The following is a 25,166-nucleotide window of genomic DNA, read 5'->3' on the forward strand; positions in this document are numbered from 1 at the left end:
CCCTGATACAATTTTGTCAGCATTTCAAAGCCAATCTTGTTGTGTTGAGTGCCTTTGTGTCATTACAAAATGAGTTGCCGTAAGATTTGACTCTTAATCTTGAAAAGCTGACATCTACTGGGATCAATTCAAGCTAATTAATACATATTTGAGCAGTTATAGTCCTTGATTTCTTTTTTTATGAACTATGAATCAAGTAACAATGTATATAGTATTCTTTATGGAAAAGAGCACAGCCATTATATATGTTGTATTCCAGGTCTCAGTGCTCAGCTGTTTTGTTCGGGGTTATATTTATTTTATTTTCACATTGCCTGATGGAATGGGAGTTAACAGTTACATAAAACTGGGTGGGGGGGGGGGGGAGGAGGGAGGTGCCATGGCCCCTAAAGTAATTACAGACTCCTTCTAGACATAGCTGCTGCTGTGGTCATTCAAGGTCCAGAGGGCACTGACTATAATGAAAAATGTGACACTATTAGCGCCGTGGATTCATGAGACTCTGTCAGATAGTCACTATATTCAGTGACTAATAGGCTTAAAGTGTGCAACCATTACAGATTTTTGTGAATAAATTGTAAATCAGTATTGATTTTTTAATTGATTAACCTTCATTTCTTGGACGTTTATGATGCAAATGACACAGTCTCACTAGCTGTATATGTAATAATAGATTGCACAATGAAGCAGGATTTAATTTGACCTGAACCCTTAATATGGTATTTCTGTATTTATGACACAGTCCTGACACAATTGCTTCTAAAATATTTTAATGCCTCCTTTTTAAACATGTTATAACACAGAAGAAAACTCATTTTAACATAATTTATCTGGCAAATTGTGCTGATTTTTATTAAGATTTAAAATTCTGTTACACATTTTTCTAAGGAGGAAAACACAGAGCAAGAATAGAAACTTCATTCAAATATATACATATCTATATTTTAAATGAAACTGTTGATGAAATAAGAAGTGCTGATTACACGTAAAAGACTGGCTTGCTATAGTATAAATAATGTTCGTGATGGTTTGAAATATGTTGGCAGAGAGGGTCCTGAGCCTAGTGAGGTGCTATCCTGTACTAGTTTCTCAAGCATTGCTGTTCATACTCTTAAGAGTGCATTTTTATTTTCTAGTGCAACAAGCCTCATTTACCAAATATAATATATACATTTAATTTTAGGCTTTGATCAGTAACTCGCTTACATCCCATAATGAATGTGTTTTTTCCACACGAAGACTGCTGCATCCTAAAGAACAAATCGATGTTTTAAACAAAATAAGCAGATTGTACGAGACTGTCTTTGTGAACCTGAGCACGTGCTGCTGATTAATATAATTGTGCATCTAAAATCATTTTTGTATTGAGAGCGCACATTTAACATTGTGGATTAATTGGTTACCTCAGCTGCAAATATCCTTAAATTGTTCAACTCCCAGTAACAAGCAATTTATGTTGCTGTGTTTTGCACATTATAGGAAGTGAATGCAGTTTCAGAATTTTTTTTTGTACTGCAGCTCCTTTAATTAGTTGCTCTTTGGCAATGCATAATACTGTACTGTAAATGGACAGGCTCCTGTGTCCTAATTTTATGCAGTGGGATTGCCAAGCTTTCCTTCCAAGCATCACTACAGTGAAAAATAGCATGCATTTTCCTGATAGTCCATGTGGTTACAGAGTATAAATGGCTAATGAATTACAGATGAACATTGACGCAAATTAATCTTTTTGATGTCCCTAGGTTATATGGCAGGCATTTAAAAGTTTAATCAATACACTAAAGTTGAAAACATGCAGGCACTGCAGTTGTTTGGATGTAATAAACATTGGAGGAAAACTGGAGACTTGTACTCAGTACATGTATCATAATGACAGGTATTTATGTTTAATGGACTAAATATTTTTTTACTGGAAGAGAACAAATGTCAGCTTAACTTTGAAGGTTCTGGATTTAAGTTAGCAATACAGGCTGAGGGAGGTGGTTGCCATCTCAAATAGTCTGTGAGGAAACAAAAATCTAAACAATGTAATGACTGATTGGTTCTGCCTTTAGTTGGTTGACTAATGAAGCGAAGTTGCCTGAGTTTTGTTTTTTTGCACATTATCATTTTCTCCTCTCTCTCCAATGCGCAGCCTGAACTGATTATTTTGTTTAGTAACCCAGATTTAACATGTTATACCCTTTAATATAGTGTGTTCGTTAAGTAAAGACTGTCTAAAGCAGCTGCAGGGTGAGCAGGAACTATGAAGTCTGGTGTCAGTGAAGACTGATAAACAGTCTGGATGAGATATATCCAGTCTAAAATAACAACTCGGCACCCGCCCCGTCTTTGCTTCACCCCATAATTCAGTCTCACATATGGTTATGGATGTCTGCGTGCTGAGAGTCTATCTTTTTTCCACAGGTATTATATCAGCCCTTTCACATAATAAGGAAAGTTTAATTGCATTGTTAATTGATTTTTTTTTTGCACAGTGTTATTACCATGATTGATCGTCATGTTGATGAAAATGTTAAATGCAGCCGGTGTAAAGTACCAGAGCTGTAAGGATTCGAGAGCCTTGTGGGGAACAGATAACCTTGATGTTAAGAGCTACATCCTTTGGATATGTCTTTCCTTGACATATTGATGGCTCTGGAATGGGGAAAGCTGATTGTATGCAGAATACAATCATTAAACCCACTTCAGTGGGCTGTTGATGAATTTGTTTTTTCCTGAAGGTTCTAGTTAAATAGAAGGCCTCAGTAACCTTAAGAGCAGCAATATTTCAGAGTGGAAATTGCATCTTAACTGATTATTTTCTTCACCGCTTCCTTTCTCCACTTCCCCACACATCAAAAAAAATCCTTTTCCCATCATCACTACTGCAGAGTAATCATTCAACACTGGTAGCTAATCTGAAGACAGCACATGCCCACATCAAAGCAGAGCATGTCAATGTCATTCAAGGATGTGGAGATACCCTCCCTTTCGTGAACAAAGTATGACATATGAGGAACAAAGTGTTGATTGTTCTACTGCCAAATTGTACATAATGGAAACATTAGCTTCAAGATAACTTTTAATCTGTCAGACTAATGGGTTCTTAATGTGTATTGGGGGTTTAAATGTATGTCAGCCATGTCTGTATAAGGTAATATACTTGTGGCCCAAGAGGATTTCGATGACTGTACGCTCGACACAATATAGTTTATTATTGTGTATCCGCTCATCATTTTGTTCCCACGGACTTTGGGCTGCTTCTCAATTTTCCAGCAGCAGATTATATGAAGTAAGGACTTGAGATGGGCTGTTGGCGTTCCAGTTATAGACGGACTGCTGTCCCTCAAAGCACATTCAGATATGTATTCATCACATCATCACTAATAAGCCAAAACAAAACCTTAGGCAGAATAGTTTTTTTTTTGATGCAAATGTGTGCATGAGCCTGTATTTCACAGGCTGCCCTTGTATCAGTTCTGTACTTTTCCTTTATGCAGTGTTAGACATGTGGAAAAGAAAATCCAAATGTCAACTTTTCCAGATCAGATTGCAGCCGATTAAATCTCCTCAGTGTGCATTAGGAGATGGAAATAGAAACTGACAGTCTTTACATTTGTAATAGGCATCATCTGTACCTAATTTTGGGTTGTTAAGTTGTAAGTTATCAAAGTTAACATAAATAAATAGAATAAAGGCATAAAGGTTTAATATTAAGAAAATACATTTACAGCACATTCCTCTTAGTGTCACTTTCAATTTGTCTGTTCTAGACATGTAACTAAACAAGTTGGCACGGGCAGTGAATCTGTCTTTGGTCTCTACCAATTATTGGTTATGACACATGGTGAAGCAACAGTGTAAAGAGACAGTATCCCTTTGTTGGAATAGAATATTTTTTCATAACTGCTCGATTCCGTAAAAGCCTGTTGCTATTATTTCAGATTTTTTTTAATTGTGACTCCAAACTATGGGACTTATTACAGAACTCAAAATCTGATGGAATAAATCTGCTGAGCTCTGCATGATGGAAATTTTACAACTTGTGACAAAGGTCACCATGCACTCTGAACACAGGTCAATCAACACATCCCACAGATCCCTGGTCTCAGTGATGAAGCTAACATTCGCCAAGTCTCCCCCAGGGTGGAATAGAGAAAATCGGCTTGGATGCTCAACCTTGATAGATATCCAAGATCCCCACTGTGAGCATTTGGGTTGATGTCAATTAATGCGCTCATTAATAACACCCTCTATGAATTACAGTCAGTTATGTTGCTTTTTAGCTGGGACGTATGCAAAAGCGAGTATCGAGAGATGTTGGCACTGGAATGTGTGGCGACACAGACCATCCCCAGCACATTCTTGGGCGCATTGGTTGTTAATGCAAACATTGCACTTCACTGTATGTTAACATGTATACATGATAAATAAATACAATTGAATCTGAGTCTGCATGGACAGATGTTTCTGGAGCAGGCGAATATCATTGATGGCAATCCTGCTAACATAGATTAGATGGGCCGAATAATCACCTGCTGTACTGTAAGGACTAATTCTGTAATTAGGCACGAGGAATAATGAAATCTTGAGGCCATGCAGGATTAGCAATGACAGCGAAGGCAGTTTTGACCTGGTATACAGGAAAATTACAAAGACGTGTTACACATGTGTTGCCGTGCATTGTCTGTGTATGCGATTTGTCATTTCATCCAGTTTTCTCCTGGATTATTTCCACATTATATTGGACTCTGAGAATTGGACATGGGGAAACTGAAGTAAATAAGTGGCTTTGCTCTGATGCACATTGTGTTTCTCATGGATTTTCATCAATCATACTTGTAAAAGAACACCTTGACAAACTCTCAAACTAATAATGCAGTGACCTTGTGCGATTCATTACTGCGATTAAAAAAAGGTCTGCCGATGACATTGTTTCTCATCCCCAAATTTTTTTTTGCATCAATAATTTGAAAAGGATTTCGTACAAAATGCAACCATATGTCCAATATCAGGATGTGTGAAGCAGCCAGAGAGAAGTGAGGGGGAGGAGAGTGGATGTAAATCTTAATCTAATTTGAATTGAGAAGGACAGGCTGTAGTTATGTTATACACAGAAATTTAGAAAATGAGTTCTACAGTGGAAAAAATGCAAGAGACAATGCAGCATCAATAAAATACTGAAAAAAGTTATTAGAAGGTGGTTCCAGAGTAACATGCATAAAATACATGAAGAGCTCAGTAGGTCAGGCAGCATCTATGGAAAGGAATGACGAGTCGACCTTCTGGAATGAGATGGTGGTTCCAGATGCCTCACGTGTTCAATTTAACACAGAGCTTCCGTAAGTCATTTTAGACTGGAGAAGCTGAGGGCTTTCTCCTTGGATCAAAGAGGGATGAGATGAGACTTGATACAGGTGTACAGTGCTTTAGATAGAGAAAAATCTGTTTGCATCAGTAGGTGGTTCAAAGACCTGAGGGCACAGATTGAAAGCTTTAAGCAAAAGGTATGAGGGCTGCATTGGGAAAACACTGAGAGAAATGGTGGTAATGCAATCAATCAAAGGGGAATTAAGAAACGTTTTGCTGAGTATAGGGAAAGAACAGGAGAATGAAATTTTGGGAATCTTCACACAGGAACTAGCATAAACACGATGGGCCAAGTTGCCACCTCCTGTACGATAACATTTCAAGTTCTCTAAGGAAGTATCTCCGCTAAATATTCAGAAACAGCAGTTGAGCTGTCAACAATTATCTCAAAGCTTTTGCCCATCTTACTACAATTTTTTTCCTCATTGGATGGAACAGGCCTTCACCAACAGCAATCCCAAAAGTACTCGCAGCTAGAAATGTTGACAAAGGTTACCCTTTCTTTGGGCTCCTCTACACACTAAATTGAATCCAGATGATATATTAAGCTTGTTGATTAAAACCTCCAAATGGATGATGAATTCCATCCTGTAAATGGATGGAATCCAGATCCCATAAGACCATAAGCCATAGGAACAGAATTAGGCCATTGGACACATTGAGTCTGCTCCACTATTCCATTCTGGCTGATTTATTATTCCAATTATTCCATGCTGTGGTCTGACAGTGCAAGTGCAATGGTGAGGAGGTGGAGAGAGAACATCTTGCCAGGAGTTCCCTCTGCTTCTCACCATCCTCCATATTAAAGATTTAAAGTTTAGTTTTACTTTTCCATGTACATTGAAACATACAGTGAAATATGTTGTTTGTATCAATGACCAACACAGTCCAAGGATGTGCTGGAGGTGGCCTGCAAATGTCGTCATGCTTCTGGCACCAACATAGCATGGGCACAACCTGCTAACCATCTTTGGAATGTAGGAGGAAACTAGAGCACTGGAAGAAATGGTTGAGATGGGATTTGGTTTCACAGTTGCCGGCATTCAGACAGCCGGTCTCTGCATCTGATAAGAGGCCATTAGCAACGTCCTTCAAGCCTGCTGGATCTTGATTCTATAGTCCAACAGCATTTGACTACTCCAGGAAGAAAGAGGGAAAAAAAGTGTTTCACTGGCGACTAAATAAAGTATTTATCTCTTTGTCTCTCTGTTACAGATTATCTTGCAAGCTGTTTCAAATAAGACCAAAAATACCCCATGCACACTGTGAAGTCATCATCAAGTAACAAGGGAGTTAAGATCATGAGACATAGGAGCAGAATTAGGCCATTCAGCCCGTCAAGTCTGCTCCACCATTCTGTCTTGGATGATATATCATCCCTCTCGACCCTATTTTCTCCGTAGCCTTTGCCACCTAAATTGATCAAGAGCCTCCAACGGCCTCCATAGCCGTCTTTAGCAATGAATTCCACAGATTCACCACTCTCTGGCTAGAGAAACTCCTGCTTTTCACTGTTCTAAAGGGACATCCTTGTATTTTGAGGTTGTGTTCTCTGGTCCTAAACTCTCCCACTACAGGAAACGTCCGCTCCACGTCCACTCTGGGTTGTTCAATATTCGTTAGGTTTCAACGAGACACCCCCTCCATTCTTCTAAGCACCAGCAAGTACAACCATTCCTCATATATTAGCCACCAATCTTCAACTAATTCTGAAAAACCAACACTCAGAGAGTTCTTTCAAAATGCTTGTTTAAGAGAATTTATAAAATAGTGTGTATTTTACACATTTTCCGAAATCTCCATCTCCCTTCGCAAGTAGAGGAAAAGTCTGTCTAAATGCCATAGGTTCTGCAAATGCTAGAAATCCAGACCAACGTCTACAAAATGTTGTAGGAACTCAGCAGGTCAGGCAGCATCCATGGAGAATAAAGAGTTGGAATTTTGGGCTGGGACCCTTCATCAGGACTGGTGAAGGGTCTTGAACCAAAACGTTGACTCTCTGTTCCTCTTTGTAGATGCTGCCTGACCTGCTGAGTTCCTCCAGCATTTTGTATGAGGTAATCTCTCTGGTACTTCACTTGCCTGAAGTTCAACTATTCTAAAGCATTGCCGTTTTCATAAAGCAAATTGCTCTTTTATTTGTGGGACATCTTGACTTCCTACTTTAAGTCAGTATTATTTTTATTGCCCTTCGAACTTGAGGTCTATCTGGTACATATGAAAACTGTAAAATATGATTTGCTATCAAGCCACAGCTGCATTTCCTGGTGTGGTCTCCCTCTACACAGCCAGTGCTTTAGAAAAAAAATATTAACTGGCTTCAGAGCCCCTGAGTTCAGAAATTTCAGCTGACTTTTACTGTCACTAGCTCGAGCACCTTTATCCCCGGGCGAACAGCGGCAGCTGGAATTTATTTCCTCCTGCCAGACAGTCCAACTGCCTTACAATACATCCAGAAATTCACTTTCTTTAATATTCCAACCCTTTATTCGAGGTGACAGCTGCTCACACGTTGCTGTACAGAGCACCTCAAGTAGCAAGAGTTATCAGAAAAATGAGTGTCCCGTCGTTACAAGCTTACAATGTAGAATGACTGAGGTTATCCCTAGGCCTCCGAGTGCCAACCTCCCTGACATAACCGCTGGTAACATAAAACTTGACTACAGTTTGTAATAATGTCTGGGGAGAACTAGGCGGAGGAGCAGCAGAGAATACAGCAAGTGATAGGAGATGATGTCAGATTCAGTTAGGAGTGCAGACGGCATTGGAATATGGTAGGCACTAATATGGTACCAGTATCTTTCTCCTCATCTCTGTTTTCTGTCACTGCTCACAATTCTGGGCCTGTCTCCACAACTGACAATGTCTTTTCAGATCACGTTATTGCCAGCGCAGAGTGCACTTAGCACATCATCACTCAGCTGCTTTGTTTGAAGCCTCGTCTTTTGTCATTAATACACTTGATATCTATTTAAAACTGACGGGGAATATGGGATCTGTTTTCCTGTCTCGAGATCATTGACAATATTAATACCACATGTCCTTGCTTCATTTTCTAAGCGCTGACACCTAGCTGCAGTCACTTGCATTCAGCAAGTGGCTTTTTCACCAGGATGTCTGTTAGCAGTCTTGTTTCTAATCCGTCAGTAACACCAGCAGATAGCAATCACTAACTGTTAACATAAGCTACAAAAACATATCCTTAACAACTCACTTCATCTAATTTATTTCAGTGGGGACGCTGAGGTGGATGAGATGAGTGCAAGGTGGAGGTAGGCATGATAAGCCTGGCGCGTAAAGGGCAAATGCTGGGAGCGTTTCTGGAAAGAATTGCTCTGAAGAGACTGAAGATGTCGAGTATTAAACATTGTCCAGATCTCCCTGCCGTTGTTATTCTTTTGCTCTATCCCATTGAAACCAAGCAGGCTCTGTGCTTCGAAGATGATCAATGGAGTGTTTCTAGAGTGAAGCTTACTGCTTGGCTGACTTCAGGGGTCAAATGACAAGCAGGCCCCATTAGTAGGCCGGTTGACTGCACTGTCTTGCCCGTTGCTGCAGTACTGTGGTATCAGGCCGGGTCTCTTTCCCAGAGAATTCTCATGCTCCGGAAGAAGTGAGCTAGAGTGATGTTGAAATCACAATGTGCCTTGATTTTCCTTATTTTTAACTTTGTGGACATCATTGGGAAGGCCAGAGAAACATCACATCAACATGAAGTCTGCACAGTTTTGTTTTACAAGGATTAACACTATAGAATCACCTTTAGCTTAAATTATGCTGAGGCTTTATAAGGCATTGGTCAGGCCGCACTTGGAGTATTGTGAGCAGTTTGGGGCCATGTATTTAAGAAAGGATGTGCTGGCCTTGGAGAGGGTCCCGAGAATGCTTGCAAGAATGATCCGCCGGAATGAAAGGGTTAACGTATAAGGAATGCTTAATGTTTCCAGGCCTGTACTGGCTTGTGTTTAGAAGAATGAGAGGGGATCTCTTTGGAAGATACTGTATATTGAAAGGCTCAGAGACAGTGGACGTGGAGAAGATGTGGACCAGAGGGCAGAACCTTTAGGACAGTGATGAGAAGGAATTTCTTTAGCTAGACGGTGGTGAAACTGTGGAATTCATTGCTGCAGACAGCTGTAGAGACCAAGTCATTAGATACAGTTAAAGCAGAGGTTGATAGGTTCTTAATTAGTAAGAGAGTTAAAGGATATGGGAAGAAGGCAAGAGAATGGGCTTGAGAAGGAAAATAAATCAGCCATGATGGAACGGTGGAGCAGAATTGATGGGCTGAATAGCTTAATTCTCCTCCTATGTCTTATGGCCAGCATTTATTAACCATCCCCAATTGCCCTTGAACTGAGTGGCTTGTGGGGCAGGTCTTGAATCAACAATATTTTTGTGGATAAGGATTCAGATCAAGATTTTGCAGATAGGGTGTTGAACGAAGATATGTGGCAATTTAATGAGCCAATCAAATGACAAACGTATTAGACATATAAAAACTAATCAATAATCTAGCGCTTAACGTTTTGGGTGTCAGGACGTCAGAAGAAGTGAGAAATAAATATCTTTTTTGAACAGTTGACACATGATCCCTGCACGTTGGTTGCACCTTCCCTGAGATAACGGTGATAGTGCCATACATCTCATGAGTCATTATTTTCCCACATGTAATCTTTTCAAGGGTTCTGTTTCCCTCCTTGACACTGTTCAATCATCACTTCACTCTGCGAGTCTGTCAATTCCTTCTGGAGATCACTGTGAGTGATGTTCTTCTGAGATCAGTTTTCCCTGGCATCAGGGGAGAAAAATGATGGACTGATTTCGCCTGTTGCTAAAAGACTAAAATGGATCCGTAATGAAAAAAAGTGTCAACCAAATTAAACTACACAGAGCTTTCCAATTCATTGCAAGAAATATAAAGCTTAACCATTTCAAGGGATTTATTTTTCCTTCGCCTTCTTTCGTGGATTGCTTTGTCCCTGGCTAGTCTAGGTACAAAAAAAATGAAAGCAACAAAGTCTATTTGAAGGTGTCAGGGAGGCCTTTACTGGGACATAGCCTGCAGGCGAAGTAGCCATTGTCAGATCAATATGGAGGACTATCTGTTTATGTGGGTGAGAGGAGAAGGTGCTTGTTTTGCTGTTGTTGCTTAGTTGCTTGTCGTGTTCTGTGCTGCTTTGTCGAGCATCGTGGGCCTGCTATGTTGGCATGTTATGTGTCCTGATGAAGGGTCTTGGCCCGAAACGGTGACCCTTTACTGCTTTACATTGATGCTGCCTGACCTGCTAAGCTCCTCCAGCATTTTGTGTGAGATATTCTGTGTTGTTTATTTAATATTACAGTAGTAATGCAGTACAATATTTGAGTAATCTTGTAAATATATTATTTTATTAAGCATTCTTTGATTAAATAATTCATTATGAGTAATATCTAAAAATAAGTGATTGCATACATCATGACGCTACCAAGTGGGCATCTCGCTAAAAGTGAACATAAAATTAAATTCGTTATTCTGGACTCTTTTTTTTAATTTCGATTAGATTAATGTTTTGGAGATAAAAAATGTAACACTCTGGATTTCCAGAATCTGCTAAATCACACAATCTACATATGCTGAACGATAGGTTGTGTGAGGCACGTGTACTGGCCCCAGTACATTCTCAGGTGTGTTTGTTAACGCAAATGGCGCATTTCACTGAGCGTTTTGATGTACGTTGGATAAATCTGAAATAGAGCCGTAAAGTTATACAGCACTGAAACAGGACCTTTGCCGACTGGCACAATAAATCTGGAGGATCTCAGTGGAACAGGCAACATCTCTAGAAAGAAATGGATAGATGACTTTTCTGACCCCCAGCTTTAACCCTTGCCATGTCTTCACCATCCCCTCTGACTTCCCCCTCTCTGAGGCAGGGACCTCACTGTTATACCGCTGCACTCGCACCTCAACGAGTTCTGAGCACCCTCATGACATTGAACTCTTCTTCCATCGACCTCTCCTCCATGCCTATTTCTTTGGCAAGGATTCCCCGCTCCCCACTGATGACCCCTTCCACTGCCTCAAACGTTCCACCTCCTCTTAGACACCCTTGTCTGGCCTTTTGCCCTCTCTCAACCATTTCTAATTGTCTACTTTAATATTGATGAGTCTCAACCTAAAATGTTGACTATTTCCCTCCAGAGCTGCAAGATGGAAACACGCCAATCAGCCCATCACTTCATACAGCCCTGTGGGCACCCATCAATCTTTATTGCATTCTCCAGCACTGCCTGGACATTTTAAATGCTTGACTGGGAACCTCTTAAATGCTCAAAGTTGAAATTTCAAAGTAATTATATCATCAAGGTACATATTTGTCACCATATACTGCCCTGAAGTTCATTTTCTTGCAGGCATTCACAGTAGAAAATTTATAATAGGTTCGATTTAAAATTACACACAAAGACTTCAAAAGAAGACAAACTGTCAGTACAAAAACAAAGAGTAATAATAATAAATAAGTAAATAATACTGAGAACATGAGTTGTAGAGTCCTTGAAAGTGACTCCAAAGGTAGATTGTGGAATCATTTCAGTGTTGAAGTTGAGTGTAGTTATCCCCTCTGGTTCATGAGCCTGATGGCTGAGGGGTATTAACTGTTCTTGAACCTGGTAGTGTGCGATCTGAGGCTCCTGTACCTCCTTCCCAATGGCAGCAGCGAGAGGAGAACGTTGCCTGGAAGGTGGGGGGGGTTTGATGTTAGATGTTGCTTTGTTGTTACTGCACTTCTTGAAGACGTGCTCAGTGATAGGGATGTTTTTTTTCTGTAATAGACTGGTCTGTATCAATACTTTTTGTAGGCTTTTCTGTTCTTAAGCATACTGTCAGTGAGTTTGCCTTCACCCCCCTATCATTGCATTCACCACTCTCTGTGGAAAACACCTCGCTGAGGCCTCATCTAACTCACTTCCCCTTTACCTTTGAGGTCCTCTAGTTTTTTTTCACCTCAGCTATGTGAAAGGATTTACTGCAGTCTATATCCACAGCAGTACCCCTCATAACTGTATGTATCTCCAGCATGCCCCCCATTTAATCTCCTCCACAACAGAGTTAGCAGAGCTGGCTTCCCCAGTGTCTCCTCATAAATGAACTTGGAAATTGGTTCATTATTGTCCTGGTAACAAGATACAGTGAAAAACTTTGTTTTTCCTGCAATCCATTCAGATTATTTCATTACAACAGAGCACTGTGGTAGTATAAGGTAAAACAATAACAGAATGCAGAGTGAAGTGTAACAGTGAAAGCGTAGTGCAGATAGACAATAAGGTGCAAGGTCATAATGAGATTGTGACATCAAGAGACCATCTTATTGTACTGGGAGACAACTTAATGTTTTCATAAGAGCTGGATTGAAGAATATCAGGCCAGACCTTAGTGTATTATATTTTAATTATGCACATTTTGAATGCTTTTAGTAATTTTTCACCTGATAAGGATATTGTGAAATATGCCTGCCAATGTAGAGAGGCTCTACCCTTCACAAGAGTCCTGGAGAAGGCTCTTGGCCCAAAACATCAACTGTTTGTTTCCCTCTATAGATGCTTCATGACCCGTTGAGTTCCTCCAGCATTTTGTGCACTTTTGGGGAACCACACCACCAAAAAACTTGCCTTCCAATGCAGAATTTTAACAATGAACAATGAACGGAATCTTGATCAATTTGGCCCAATTATAAGAGTTCATTTAGGTGCATTTTTAAAAATGAGGGCCGTTATGATCTCCTTACTGTGGGAGAGGGAGTGCTCTGTGTTGTGCTGTAACACTGCTTCACTGTGGTATCCAGACACAATAAATTAGACAAGTTGTTGACCAAACTTGGTCCACAATGTGAAATGTTTGAAAATAATTTCAATAAGTATAAAGATTAATGATTGTAATCATCAATGTAATTATTGTTAATAAAAGATGCACAAAACAACCTTAACAGCTGAGGTGATTCATAGGAGAGGGTCTTGGGCAGCTTCACAAGAATGATCCCAGGAATGAAAGAGTTAACGTATGAGGAGAGTTTGACAACTCTGGGCCTTTACTGACTGGAGTTGAGAAAATTGACAGGGATGATCGCATTAACTCATACTGACTATTTAAAGTGCTGTATAGAGTGGCCATGGAGAGCATATTTCCAATAGCGAGAGAGTCTAGGACCAGAGGGCACATCATCAGAATAGAAGGGCGTCCCTTCAGAGCAGAGATAAGGAGGAATTTCTTTAGCCAGTGGGTGGTGAATCATTGCCAGAGAAGGCTGTGGAGGGCAAGTCATTGAGTAGTTTTAAAGCAGAGGTTGAGAGGTTCTTGATTAGTCAGGGCACAATGGTTATGGGGAGAAAGCAGGATAGAGAGGGAAAATAAATCAGCCACGATTCAATGGTGGAGCAGATTCAACAGGCTGAATGCCTAATTCTGCTCCTATATCTTATGGTCTTATGGTCTAAGGAAGGTCAATATTTATCTCCTGAGTTTGTTGGCCTTACATGATATGGCCTTATAACATTTGGGACCCAGCATACCAGCCCTCGTATGACATCTTGACTGTATTTCAAATCAGTATTATTTTTCTTTCTTTCCTCTTTGAACTCAAGGTTTATCTGGTGCATGTGAAAAATGTAAAATATGACTTACTAACAAACCACAGCTACATTGCTTGGTGTGGGTTCTCTGTGCAAAGACAGTGCTTCAGGAAAACATATTAACTGATTTCAGGTATATCTTTCTATATTAACATACCTAATTACATTGATGCTTGTCCCTTTCAATTTTGGGTGAATTTAAGGCAGAGATTGAAAGATTCTTGATTGTTAAAGGAGCTAAGGCTTACAGGGAGTAGGTGGGGAGTTGGGAATGTAAAAACTATCAGTTCTGATTGGGTCGCAGAGCAAACTCGATAGGCCAAATGGTCTAATTTTACTGCTAAAAGTCCGGGACACTGCCTTCAAGTCCGGTGACTTTACAGCTCTCAAAGCAGCCTGGAAAAGCCTCACCTTGGGCATCAATAGGGCAAAGACTGCCTATGCACAAAAAATTCAGGAACATCTGCCTGACAGCGATCCCCGGTGTATGTGGCTGTGCATCAAAGGCTTTATTAACTACACAAGGAAAAACGGTGTCAACTGTACTAGTGTCACCTCCCTCCCTGGTGCTCTAAGCAGCTTTTATGCACGCTTTGAGGCATGCAAAGCAACGCGGGCCACGAAAAGCTACCTGTCTCCCAGGTGAGCAGCCACTGTCTGTAGCAGCAACAGACATGAGAAGGACTCTGCAGAAATTCAACACCCTGCAAGGGGGGCTGGGCCAAACGACATCCCAGACCGACTACTCAGGGAGTGCACACACCAGCTCACTGACGTCTTCATCTTCACGGACATCTTCATTCATTCAGGCTGCTGTTCCCACATGCTTCAAATCAGCCACCATCATCCCTGTACTGAAGAACTCTACTCCTTCCGAACTAAATGACTACTGCCCAGTGGCACTGACACCAATCATCTTGAAGTGCTTTGAACGGCTGATCATTATCAGAAACTCTATTCCTGCCACATTGGACATTCACCAATATGATTACTGACGGAATTCACTCTACAACAGATGCCGTAGCATCTCTCATTTACCTAGCCCTGACACATAGAAACATAGAAAACCTACAGCACAATACAGGCCTTTCAGCCCAAAAAGTTGTGCCGAACATGTCCCTACCTTAGAAATTACTAGGGTTACCCATAGCCCTCTATTTTTCTAAGCTCCATGTACCTATTGAAAAGTCTCTTAAAAGACCCTATCGTATCCCCCTCCACCACCGTTGCCGGCAGCCCATTCCATGCACTCACCACTCTGCGTAAAAATTTACCCCTGACATCTCCTCTGTATCTACTCCCAAGCACCTTAAACCTGTGTCCTCTTGTGGCAGCCATTTCAGCTCTGGGAAAAAAATTCTGACTATCCACACGATCAATGCCTCTCATCATCTTGTACACCTCTTTCAGGTCACCTCTCATCCTCCGTCACTCCAAGGAGAAAAGGCCGAGTTCACTCAACCCATTTTTATTAGGGATGCTCCCCAATCCAGGCAACATCCTTGTAAATCTCTTGAAAATCTTGAAAATTTATGTCAGAATGGTGTTTTTGGATTTCATTTTGGCATTCAACTCTATTGTCCCACAGACCTCAGTGAACAAACTCCTACTTCTCGGTCTAAATACACCACCGTGCATCTGGATGTTGGATTTCCTAATGAACAGACCAGATAGTCAAGATTCATAAACGCTCCTCTCTGTCTATCATCTCTAGCGCGGGTAACTCCCGCACAAAGGGCTGTGTGCTGTGTCCATTGCTGTACACTGCTCACTCATGACTGCACAGCCAAACGCCCAAGGAATCACATTGTCAAGTTCACAAATGACATTACAGTGGTGTGGATCATCACCAACAACGAAGTGATGGCTCATAGAGAAGAGGTGGAAGTGCTCACGGTCTGAGTCCAGGCAAATAACTTCTTACTTAATGTCAACAAGCCAAAGGAGATGGTTATCGACTTGCACCACTCACACGCCCCTTTATATCAGCAGCACAGCAGTGGAAACTGCAAGCAGTTTCAAACTTCTGGGAATGCACATCTCACACAACCTCTCATGGTCCCAGAACACATCCTACACAGCCAAGAAAGCTCACCAGCACCTCTACTTTCTGAGGAGGCTGAAGAACTGGACTTTGCACATCCATATTCACGTCATGCTACAGATTGCATGAACAGAGCATCCCACAAGCTGCATCACTGCTTGGTACAGAATCTGCACTGCTGCAGATAGGAAGGCTCTACAACAGGTAGTCAAAACTGCCCAATGCATTACATGCCTACCCACCATCATGAACATATATACAGAAAGGTGTTAGAAAAGGGACCAGTAATATCATAATGGATCCCACACACTCATGGACTGTTTGTCCCTCTCCCATTAGGGAGAAGGCTATATAGCATCCATGCCAGGACCATCAGACTCAAAACAGTTACTTTGCCCAAGCAGTATGACTAATCAACACCCTCACCCACTAACTCCACCTCTACTCCGTAAATCACCTCATGTACACCCTACTGTTACTTAATGGACATATATTCAATCCATGCGCCTAAGCTATCTTATATATTTATATTTATTTAGTGGGTTTTTTTCAGTAGTGTTATTGTGTTTTTAATCTTTTGTGTTTTTCTTGTGTTGCAACAGATCCAGAGTAACAATTATTTTATTCTTCTTACCCTTGTGTACAGGAAATGACATCTTTAATCTTGAATCTTGAATACACGTTATTATCTTATGGCTACCAGAACTTTAGAAGTTCTATTTATTACCAGCAGGCAAGATTTATTCCTAACAACATATTTATCAGCTAATAAATCAGCCTCATTAACTGCACTAAACATGTATCATTACTGTTGATGCTAACATTCTCATCGATCGAGAGATTTTCATTTTTCAAGTGCACCAGAGATCTTACCGTTAAGACTTTGGGTGAACAACATTCAAAGCTCCACCATTTGGCCTTCAGTCTCCTCCGTCTTGAAGTTCTAGTGATCCGGGTTCAATCCTCATCTGGGTTCGGTCTCTTTGGAAGCCTTTGACCCTGAAGGTTTCCTCCCTGTGCTCCAGGTTCATAAAAGAACAGTACAGCAGAGTACAGGCCTTTCAGTCTGATGCACCATCAATAACTCACGCCGAGACTTAGGAAGTGAGATATCGGCTTTTATTGACTGAAGAACAACACTACATCCTGGGGAAATGAGGGAGAGCAGCAGGCCACAGTCGCCTTTATACAGGGGTCTGTGGGAGGAGCCACAGGGGTAGTCAGCAGGGTCTTGGGAGGAGCCACAGGAGCAGTCAGACAGGTATATCTAGTTCACCACACAGTCCACAATGTTGTGCCGACCTTTTAACCGGCTACAGAACAACCTAACACTTTCCTCCTGCATCACCTTCCATTTTTCCTTCATCCATGTGCCTATCCAAGAATCTCCTAAACTTCACTAATGTATCTGCTGCTACCATCAGCCCTAGCAGCACGTTCCATGTACTCACCACACCCTGTGTAAAAAACCTACTTCTGATATATAACCCTGCCCCCCCCCCATACTTTTCTTCAATCACCTGAACATTATGGGCCTTTGTATTAGCTGTTTCTGCCTTTGAAAAAAGTCTTTGGCTGTCCACTCCAACAATGCCTCTTATCATCTTTCACCTCCCCATCAAATCACCTTTTCCCATCCTTCACTCCAAAGAGAAAAGCCCTACCTCGCTTCCACATTCTGAATGTGTACAGACTGGTAGGTTAATTGTCTGCTATTAAGTTAGTGTGTAGCTGAGTGGCATGAATCTGGGAACAGTGGATGGGGAATGTGGGAAGAACAAAACGGGAATAGTGTAGGATCGGAGTAAATGAATTCTTGATTGTGGCACGGTAGTGCAGGGATGGTACAAATGTTTAGAATAGCACTTCACAGTGTCATGATGAAGGTTCAATTCCTGTTGCTGTCCGTAAGGAGTTTTATACACTCTTCTTGTGACAGTGTGTGCTTCCTCCAGCTGTTCTCAATTCCTCCCACTTTCCTAAAAAGGTTAAGGTTAGTAAGTTGTGGGCTTGCTATGTTGACACCAGAAATGAGGCGACACTTGCGGGCAGCATCCCCCGCACATCCTCGAACGGTTTTGGTTGTTGATGCAAACAGTGCATTTCACTGTATGTGTTGATGTACATATGACAAATAAAGCTAATCTTGAAGATTAGATATTTATCTAATCTGTAGTCAGTCTGGTGGAGGACTGTGCCTGCACTGTATGGCTATGATTCTGTTTCTAGTGCTGCTTCCATACATTCTGATATAACTCTGGTCCAATCTAGACTTCTGAAATTTTTGGATATTTGCCCCTTCACTAGTTCACATCTTTGTCTAGTGAAAGCACTCTGCTTTTCTAATCTCTGAATTAATTTTATAATGATAAGATCATAAAACATAGGAGCAGAATTAGGCTATTCAGCCCATTGTGTCTACTCTGCCATTCAATTTTGGCTAATTTATTTTCCCTCTGAACCCCATCCTCCTGCCTTCTCCCTGTAGCCTTTGGTGCTTTTATTAATCAAGAACCGATTAACTGCCATTTTAAATATACCCAATGACTTGGCCTTCATATCCGTCTGTGGCAATAAATTCCACAAATTCACTATCCTCTGGCTAAAGAAATTCCTCCTTGTCTTTGTTCTAAAAGGACATCCTTGAATTCTGACACTGTGCTCTCTAGCCCTAGACTTCCCACCCACAGGAAACATCCGCTCCACATCCACTTTATCTAGGCCTTTCAATATTCATTAGGTTTCAGTGAGATCCCTCCTCATTCTTCTAGTAAAAGTATCAATTCTGGGGATTTATATTTTGATTGGGGCTGGTCAATTACAATGCACTTTCTGTTTTAAACAAGCTTCAGAGAGATGGGCTTTCACCTCAGCTGTGTAGATGAAAGCCAAGTACAATATATGCTAAGAAACTGTTCGAACACTGTGTCACACGGTTGCCTGACCATCAGATTTTATCTGCAGACTCTGTTCCTCCAGATAACCTTATCTAAAGGCTTTGTGTCTTTCCATAGCCCATTGTGACAGGCCAGCTAATTGAAGTGCTTAGTTTGTCAGAGAAAACAACTTTATTCCCAATTTGGCCATCCAGTGATATAATCAGCTCTTGTGATGGAGATTTCCATCTTTGGAGGAGCCAGATACTTTACCTGCCTTAGTAATTAGCTTCAGTCCTGTTTCCCAGGCCATAAAAAAAGCCCAGAATTGAGATCTGAACCATGGACCAGACAGCGGCATCAGGTAATGGCATAGGCCCTGACATTTGCTTCATGACTAACTCACCGTGGTGCATGGATGTGGTCTTTCTAAGTCCTGCTCTCCCGACCTGGAAAACATGGCAGTCAAGTATTATCTGTTTTATCTGCCAAGGGAGTTTCCCACATCATCCTGGTAGTGGTGTTCGTTCCACCCCGGGCAAACGCAAAGGTGGCACTGGAGGGGCTGAGTACTGTGAGCCGGAGTCACAAGTCAGCGCACCCTGATGCCTTCCTGATCATTGTGGACTTCAACCAAGCCAGACTGAAGAAGTCTCCGAGAAACTACTGACAGCATGTCACCTGCAGAACCAGAGAAACCAACATGATCACTGTTACGTCATCGTCAACACTCACCGTGCACCCCAACACCCGCTTTTGGGCAAATCCAATCATCTGACTGTGCTTTTGCTCCCGGAGTTGGATAACTGAAGCATCGATGGTGAGAACTGCAAAGGTACAATCCAGGGAGACAGAGGTGGATGCTTTAAATCAGGTGATTGGACTCACCTTTGGATCTGAATGCCTATGCTGTGGCCGTCGCTGATTTCATCAAAACCTGTGTAGGTGAGGGTGTGTTTTTGACAAGCTAAGTTCCCCTGAACCAGATGCCCTGGTTGAACAAGGAGATTCACAGTTTGCTGAGGGCTAGATCATTGAAGACTAGCGATCCAAAATCCTGTAAGAAGTTGTGGTGAACTACATATACCAGAGTGGTTTGCTCCCAACAGACCGCTGCTGACTGCTCCTGTGGCTCCTCCTACAAACCCCTGTATAAAGGCGAATGAGGCCTGAGGCCGGCCCTCATTCTCCAGGATGTTGTGTTGTTCATTCTTCCAGTCAATAAAAGCCGATATCTCATTTCTTACGTCTCAGAGTGAGTTATTGATGGTGCATCAGAAGTCCAGGTACGGCCTATGGAAGGCCTTTGTGAGAGCAGAGAGTGAATCCCATGTAAAATTAGAGACTTAATCAGATGCACAATGCAGTAGCAGGGTTTTCAAGTCATTACTTCCCATAAGGTGAAACCTAACAGCATAAATGGCAGTGATGTTTCACTTGGTGGTCAACTCAATTCCTTTTATGCAAGCGTTAGAAGGGAGAATAATACTACACCTGTGTGAATCCCTGTGACCCTGGTGACCCTGTGATCTCTGTCTCAGACCAGTGTTAGAACATCCTTCAAGAGGGTGAGCCCCTTGTAAGGTGTCAGGCCCCAAAGATGTACCTGGCAGGGTACTGAAAATCTATACTAACTAACTGGCTAGAGTGTTCAAGGACATCTTCACCCTCTCACTGCTATAGTCAGAGATAATCACTAGCTTCAAAAGGGCAGTAACCATTCCAGTGCCCTGGAAGAGCAGGATGAGCTGCCTCAATTGTTATCATCTAGTAGCACTGACATCTACTGTGGTAACGTGCTTTGAGAAGTTGGTTATGGCAAGGTCACAGACTTGCTGCAATCTCATTGGCTCTCCACTTTGTTTTGGAACCCCTTAGGCAACAGCAATAAATATTTCAGACTGCTAAATGCCCCTTTGTCAGCCTGATACTTGTTGGTCTACCAACACACCAAGATGTCCATAAGGGAATATTGCCATCTGGGTCATTCCAGGCTGCAGGAGTATGTGCTGAGGGATACACTGAAGCCTGGTGCAGTCACCACAAGGGCTTGGTGGGGAAGGATCACAGAATGGTGTTCCTCCTGTACTGGACAGGGTAGGGCTGGGTTAGGTGAGGAAGCCCCTGAGTTATTGTGGAAGTATAACACCGGGCACCTCAGGAAGATGGGGCTTTTCAACCCCGGTTGGCAGGTCTCCTAGGAGAGGGAAAACTCTGATCTCAAACTTCTGCTGTCTTACGGCTATACCTTCTCATGGGAAGGCTTCAGGAATAAACCTGAGGGAAAAATACAGAGCTGGAGTCCCTAAGGCAGTCCTACATTGAGTTCAATGCTGATTGGCAACTCCTGTGATGCTGCTGATACCAAACTGTATCAGTCTCTGCCATTCCTTTGGGTTCATCAGATGCATGGAGAGGGGGAGCTTGCTACATGGGCAACAGCTTGCTCTCCATATCGTACTGCCCAGTATCTAGACAGCTAGGATACAATATCCATGGTCAACTCTGACTGAAGGAGGCCTCAACTCCAAAAAATATCACCGAGGGGGCCACATGAATGTTCCAAAGGTTTTAAGAAATGTAGTGAACACTACTTAATGCACTATGTATGACTGGAAAAATGAAAAGGCGTTGCACGATTTCTTCTAGTAAATAATTTTTACAATAAATACAGTTTACTTTGCTTTAAAAAAGAGTACAACTCAGCATTCAATAACATCATTCCTTCAGTAATAATCACCAAGCTTCTAAACCTGGCCTCTGTACTTACACCTGCAATTGGCTTCTTAACTTCCTCATTGGAAGACCACAGTTAGTGTGGATCAATGATAGTGTTGTATTATGAACAAAGTCACCAGAGAGACACTGAAGCTAGATGATACAGAAGTGCTTGATTCAACAAAATAAGACACTCTTGGAGGAAGAGACCTTTTTGACCCAATATTACATGACATGTTATATGCTAGAGATCACAGGTAACAGCAGGACAACTCTATAGTTATAATGTATCTACAATGCTTCCTTTGAATTACATATAATTTTCATATACCTTCTTTTATACACCCACACTCCAGACGCCCAAAATGAATGTTAATCAGCATTGTCTGGTTTTCAGTCAACTGGTGTCCACAGCCCCAGGAAGCTATTGTTCAGGGCTGCATTTTAATTTTAATCTACAGTCAAACATTTAGGTCTGAAGATTGGTTGCTGAAGTTAATATTTGCTCCCCTAACTCTAGAATATGCCCTAACAATATTATGCCCTTCTCACTGACAATCAACACAGGCACACCTCAATGATGGGTGCATAGCCCACTGCTCTACTCTCTCTACACTGATAACAGTGTGGCTGAGCAGAGCTCTAATACCACCTGTAAATTTGCCAGCAACACCACTGTATTTGGCAATATCTTAGGTGGCAACAAGGAGGCATAGAGGGGTGAGATAGATCAGCTGGTAGAGTGGTGTCATAACAACCACCTTCAGAAAGAGGAGGTCAGGAAAGCATGCTCCAGTTCTCAATGAGGGGTCAGCAGTGGAAGGGTGAGTTCAAGAAGATGTGGTATGTCATCAAGGTTTTGCAAACTTCTATAGATATACAGTGGAGATCATTCTAACTGGTTGCCTCACAACTTGGTATCAATTCCCCAGTGTACAGGGTCACAATAGGCATCACAGGCATCCATACCATCAAGGATATTGTCAAGAGGTAATGCCTCAGGAAAGCAGCATTCATCATTAGGGATCCTCACCGTCTGGAACATGCTTGCTTCTTATTACCACCATCGAGGGGAAGGTACAGGGGCCTGAAGACCCACACTCAGTGATTCAGAAGTCCATCATCAGATTTCTGAACAGTCTTTATTATCTCATTATTCCTTTCCTTTGCACTATTTATCTGTTTTGTAATTTATAGTAATTTTATATCTTTGCACCATACTGCTGCTGCAAAACAACAAATTTCCCATTAAGTGAGATGGTGTTAATAAACCTGTTTCTGATTCTGAGAAATGTGCAATTAAGTATGCATTCTGGAAATGGAAAATATGTAAGTTTATTCATGTCTTTTTTAATCGTAAGGATATTTTATTGATTGTATTTTGTTTTGCATTTGTAGGTATTTTTGCAAAATGTCAGTACGTCTATCGTGGAAGACATTCAGAGGGGAATAGGTTCATCCGTGATGACCAACTTTGAGAATGCTTATGTTAACCTTCCTGCCTGTGCTGTGTATTTTGGTAAAAAGATAACTTCTTTTCAAAATAAAGGGAAAGCAAAAAAGCACAGAGAATACAACTTCAGCCTGCTAGTGTCTTCTGCTGACTTTGCCATGCCTGTCAAGATCAACAGTTCAGTCTGGTCTGAGCAGACACATAGAAATTGACATGATTGCCTTTAAGCAGGTCCCTTGTAACGCCATGACAGACAGCTGCATGCCTGACAGGATGAGCTTCAGTGATGGATTGCTTGGTAGAGCTGGGAGGTCAGAGGCCACAGCTGATGTCGAACTGAGCATGCTCATTACATCACCACAAGTTCTAGGAAGTCACATTAAGCCCTTACACCGCTCATTAAGAATGACTTGTTGTTGAGTAATGTGGAAATTCTGTTGCATTTTATAGATGACCATGAACAAGAAGAAATGAGCAGTCACACTAAACTGTAATTCCCTCTGAGTGACCAACATTATTTCAGGGATTTTATTCTGATTTATGTTTTGCTTTTGGGTCTTATTTTGATATTGGAAAGATTAAATATCAGCCCCATTAGATGAGCTCTTTTTAACTTAGATCAGTGAAGACTCACTAACAAAATTGACAATTCAGGCAGGCTGGAGAGATTATACTTGTACCTCTGTGTGGTTTTGACTTCTGATGCAATGAATGAATACCCAGTCTACCTTTACCACAGTTTATTTTTCTCTTAAGCTGCAGACCATTCCTGAACCATGTTGAAATACATTTTCAACACCATATTTGGTATGCATGAGACATTTAATAGAATTTACAATTTATCCTCACTCTGAAAGGTGAAAAAAATATTTGAGGACTTTTCATTTTCTGTATGCAATGTTATTAAGTTGGGGGGTCTCATATATTTTGATAAGAGGAATTTTCAGGCAAACAAGATAATCCACAGGATTAATTTGGTATCTATCACAGTAGTTATCTATTTAGCACAGTGCTGCTTTGGATACATTTCAGGAATGGGCACATTACTATTTTATATTTAATGGTGACTAAACTCTTCAATCTGTATACTTTTCCGCACAGCACACCATTGTGGTTTGTTTAATTTAATGCACTAACTAAATATTTGCTTGCATGTTTTCCCTAAATAGTTTTCCTGTTCTCTTGTATTTGGTACTGAAGATGTTCCAAATACCATGTTTACAACTTATGGTAGATTCGTTGAGCACTGATGATCAAAATTTACTGTAAAGCAGATAACATGTCCAAACAATATGGAATTATTGCAAGTATATTTACATGTGCTAAGAATATTATGTTACATTGTTTTGATTTAAAAACTAACAAAGCAGAATTTATAGCTTAATTAATCTCTTTCTGACAATCCACTGCAATAATTTATGTTCCAACTTTTTGCTAAAATTACACATATCAGTTTGTTACTGAGTTCAAATCGTCGTTTCATTGCACCAAATAAAAGCATTCACCAAAAGTGTGGGATTCTTTTTTTTCCCGCTCTGACCAAGATATTTGCATTGCCCCAAGTTTTTAGAATGGTGGGCTAGCTTTGGTGTTGGTGAAAGATTTCAGACACAGGGCCTGCAAGAAAATGAATGCAGGGTAGTATATGGTGACATATATGTCCTTTGATAATAAATTTACTTTGAACTTTGAACTTTGCAACCATTTCCTGCACAATCTCTCAGATTGCTGAATCTTTTAATTTGCAGTTTTCAATTTATTTTAGTGATGTAAAAATGAAAAGATAGCGCGCATTGTTTCATTTTCAACCACATCATTTAGTTTTAGAAGTTTACTTTTAATTTTCAGTTCAGATCTGTCACATTGAACCAATTTTGGCTCCGTGTCTAAGGAAAGATGTGCTGTCCCTGGAGGTTCACGAGAATGATCCCAGGAATGAAATGAGGAGTGTTTGAAGTCTCTAGGCCTGTACTTGATGGAGTGCAGGAGGATGGGGGAGGGGGGAATCTCATTGAAACCCAGCAGACACTGAAAATGGAGAGAATATTTCCATTAGTGGGAGTGTTAGGCTACTAAAAATAAATGGATATTCCTTTATAATTGATAAGGGGAG

General features: G+C 41.1%; 1 protein-coding gene across 3 annotated transcripts in view; it reads left to right on the forward strand.

Annotated features, from left to right (window-relative positions):
- The window catches only part of lrmda (leucine rich melanocyte differentiation associated), a 1,051,240-nt gene extending 1,026,677 nt beyond the window's left edge, over nucleotides 1–24,563 (forward strand). For all 3 annotated transcript variants that reach the window (XM_073025431.1, XM_073025432.1, XM_073025435.1), the window contains one exon: nucleotides 22,999–24,563. In XM_073025431.1, coding sequence (XP_072881532.1) covers nucleotides 22,999–23,078 — 80 coding nt within the window. In that variant the 3' untranslated portion in view covers nucleotides 23,079–24,563. The remainder of the gene's footprint in view (nucleotides 1–22,998) is intronic.
- Nucleotides 24,564–25,166: the final 603 nt, after the last annotated feature.

Source organism: Hemitrygon akajei, chromosome 21, assembly GCF_048418815.1.
Source record: "Hemitrygon akajei chromosome 21, sHemAka1.3, whole genome shotgun sequence".
NCBI lineage: Eukaryota > Metazoa > Chordata > Chondrichthyes > Myliobatiformes > Dasyatidae > Hemitrygon > Hemitrygon akajei.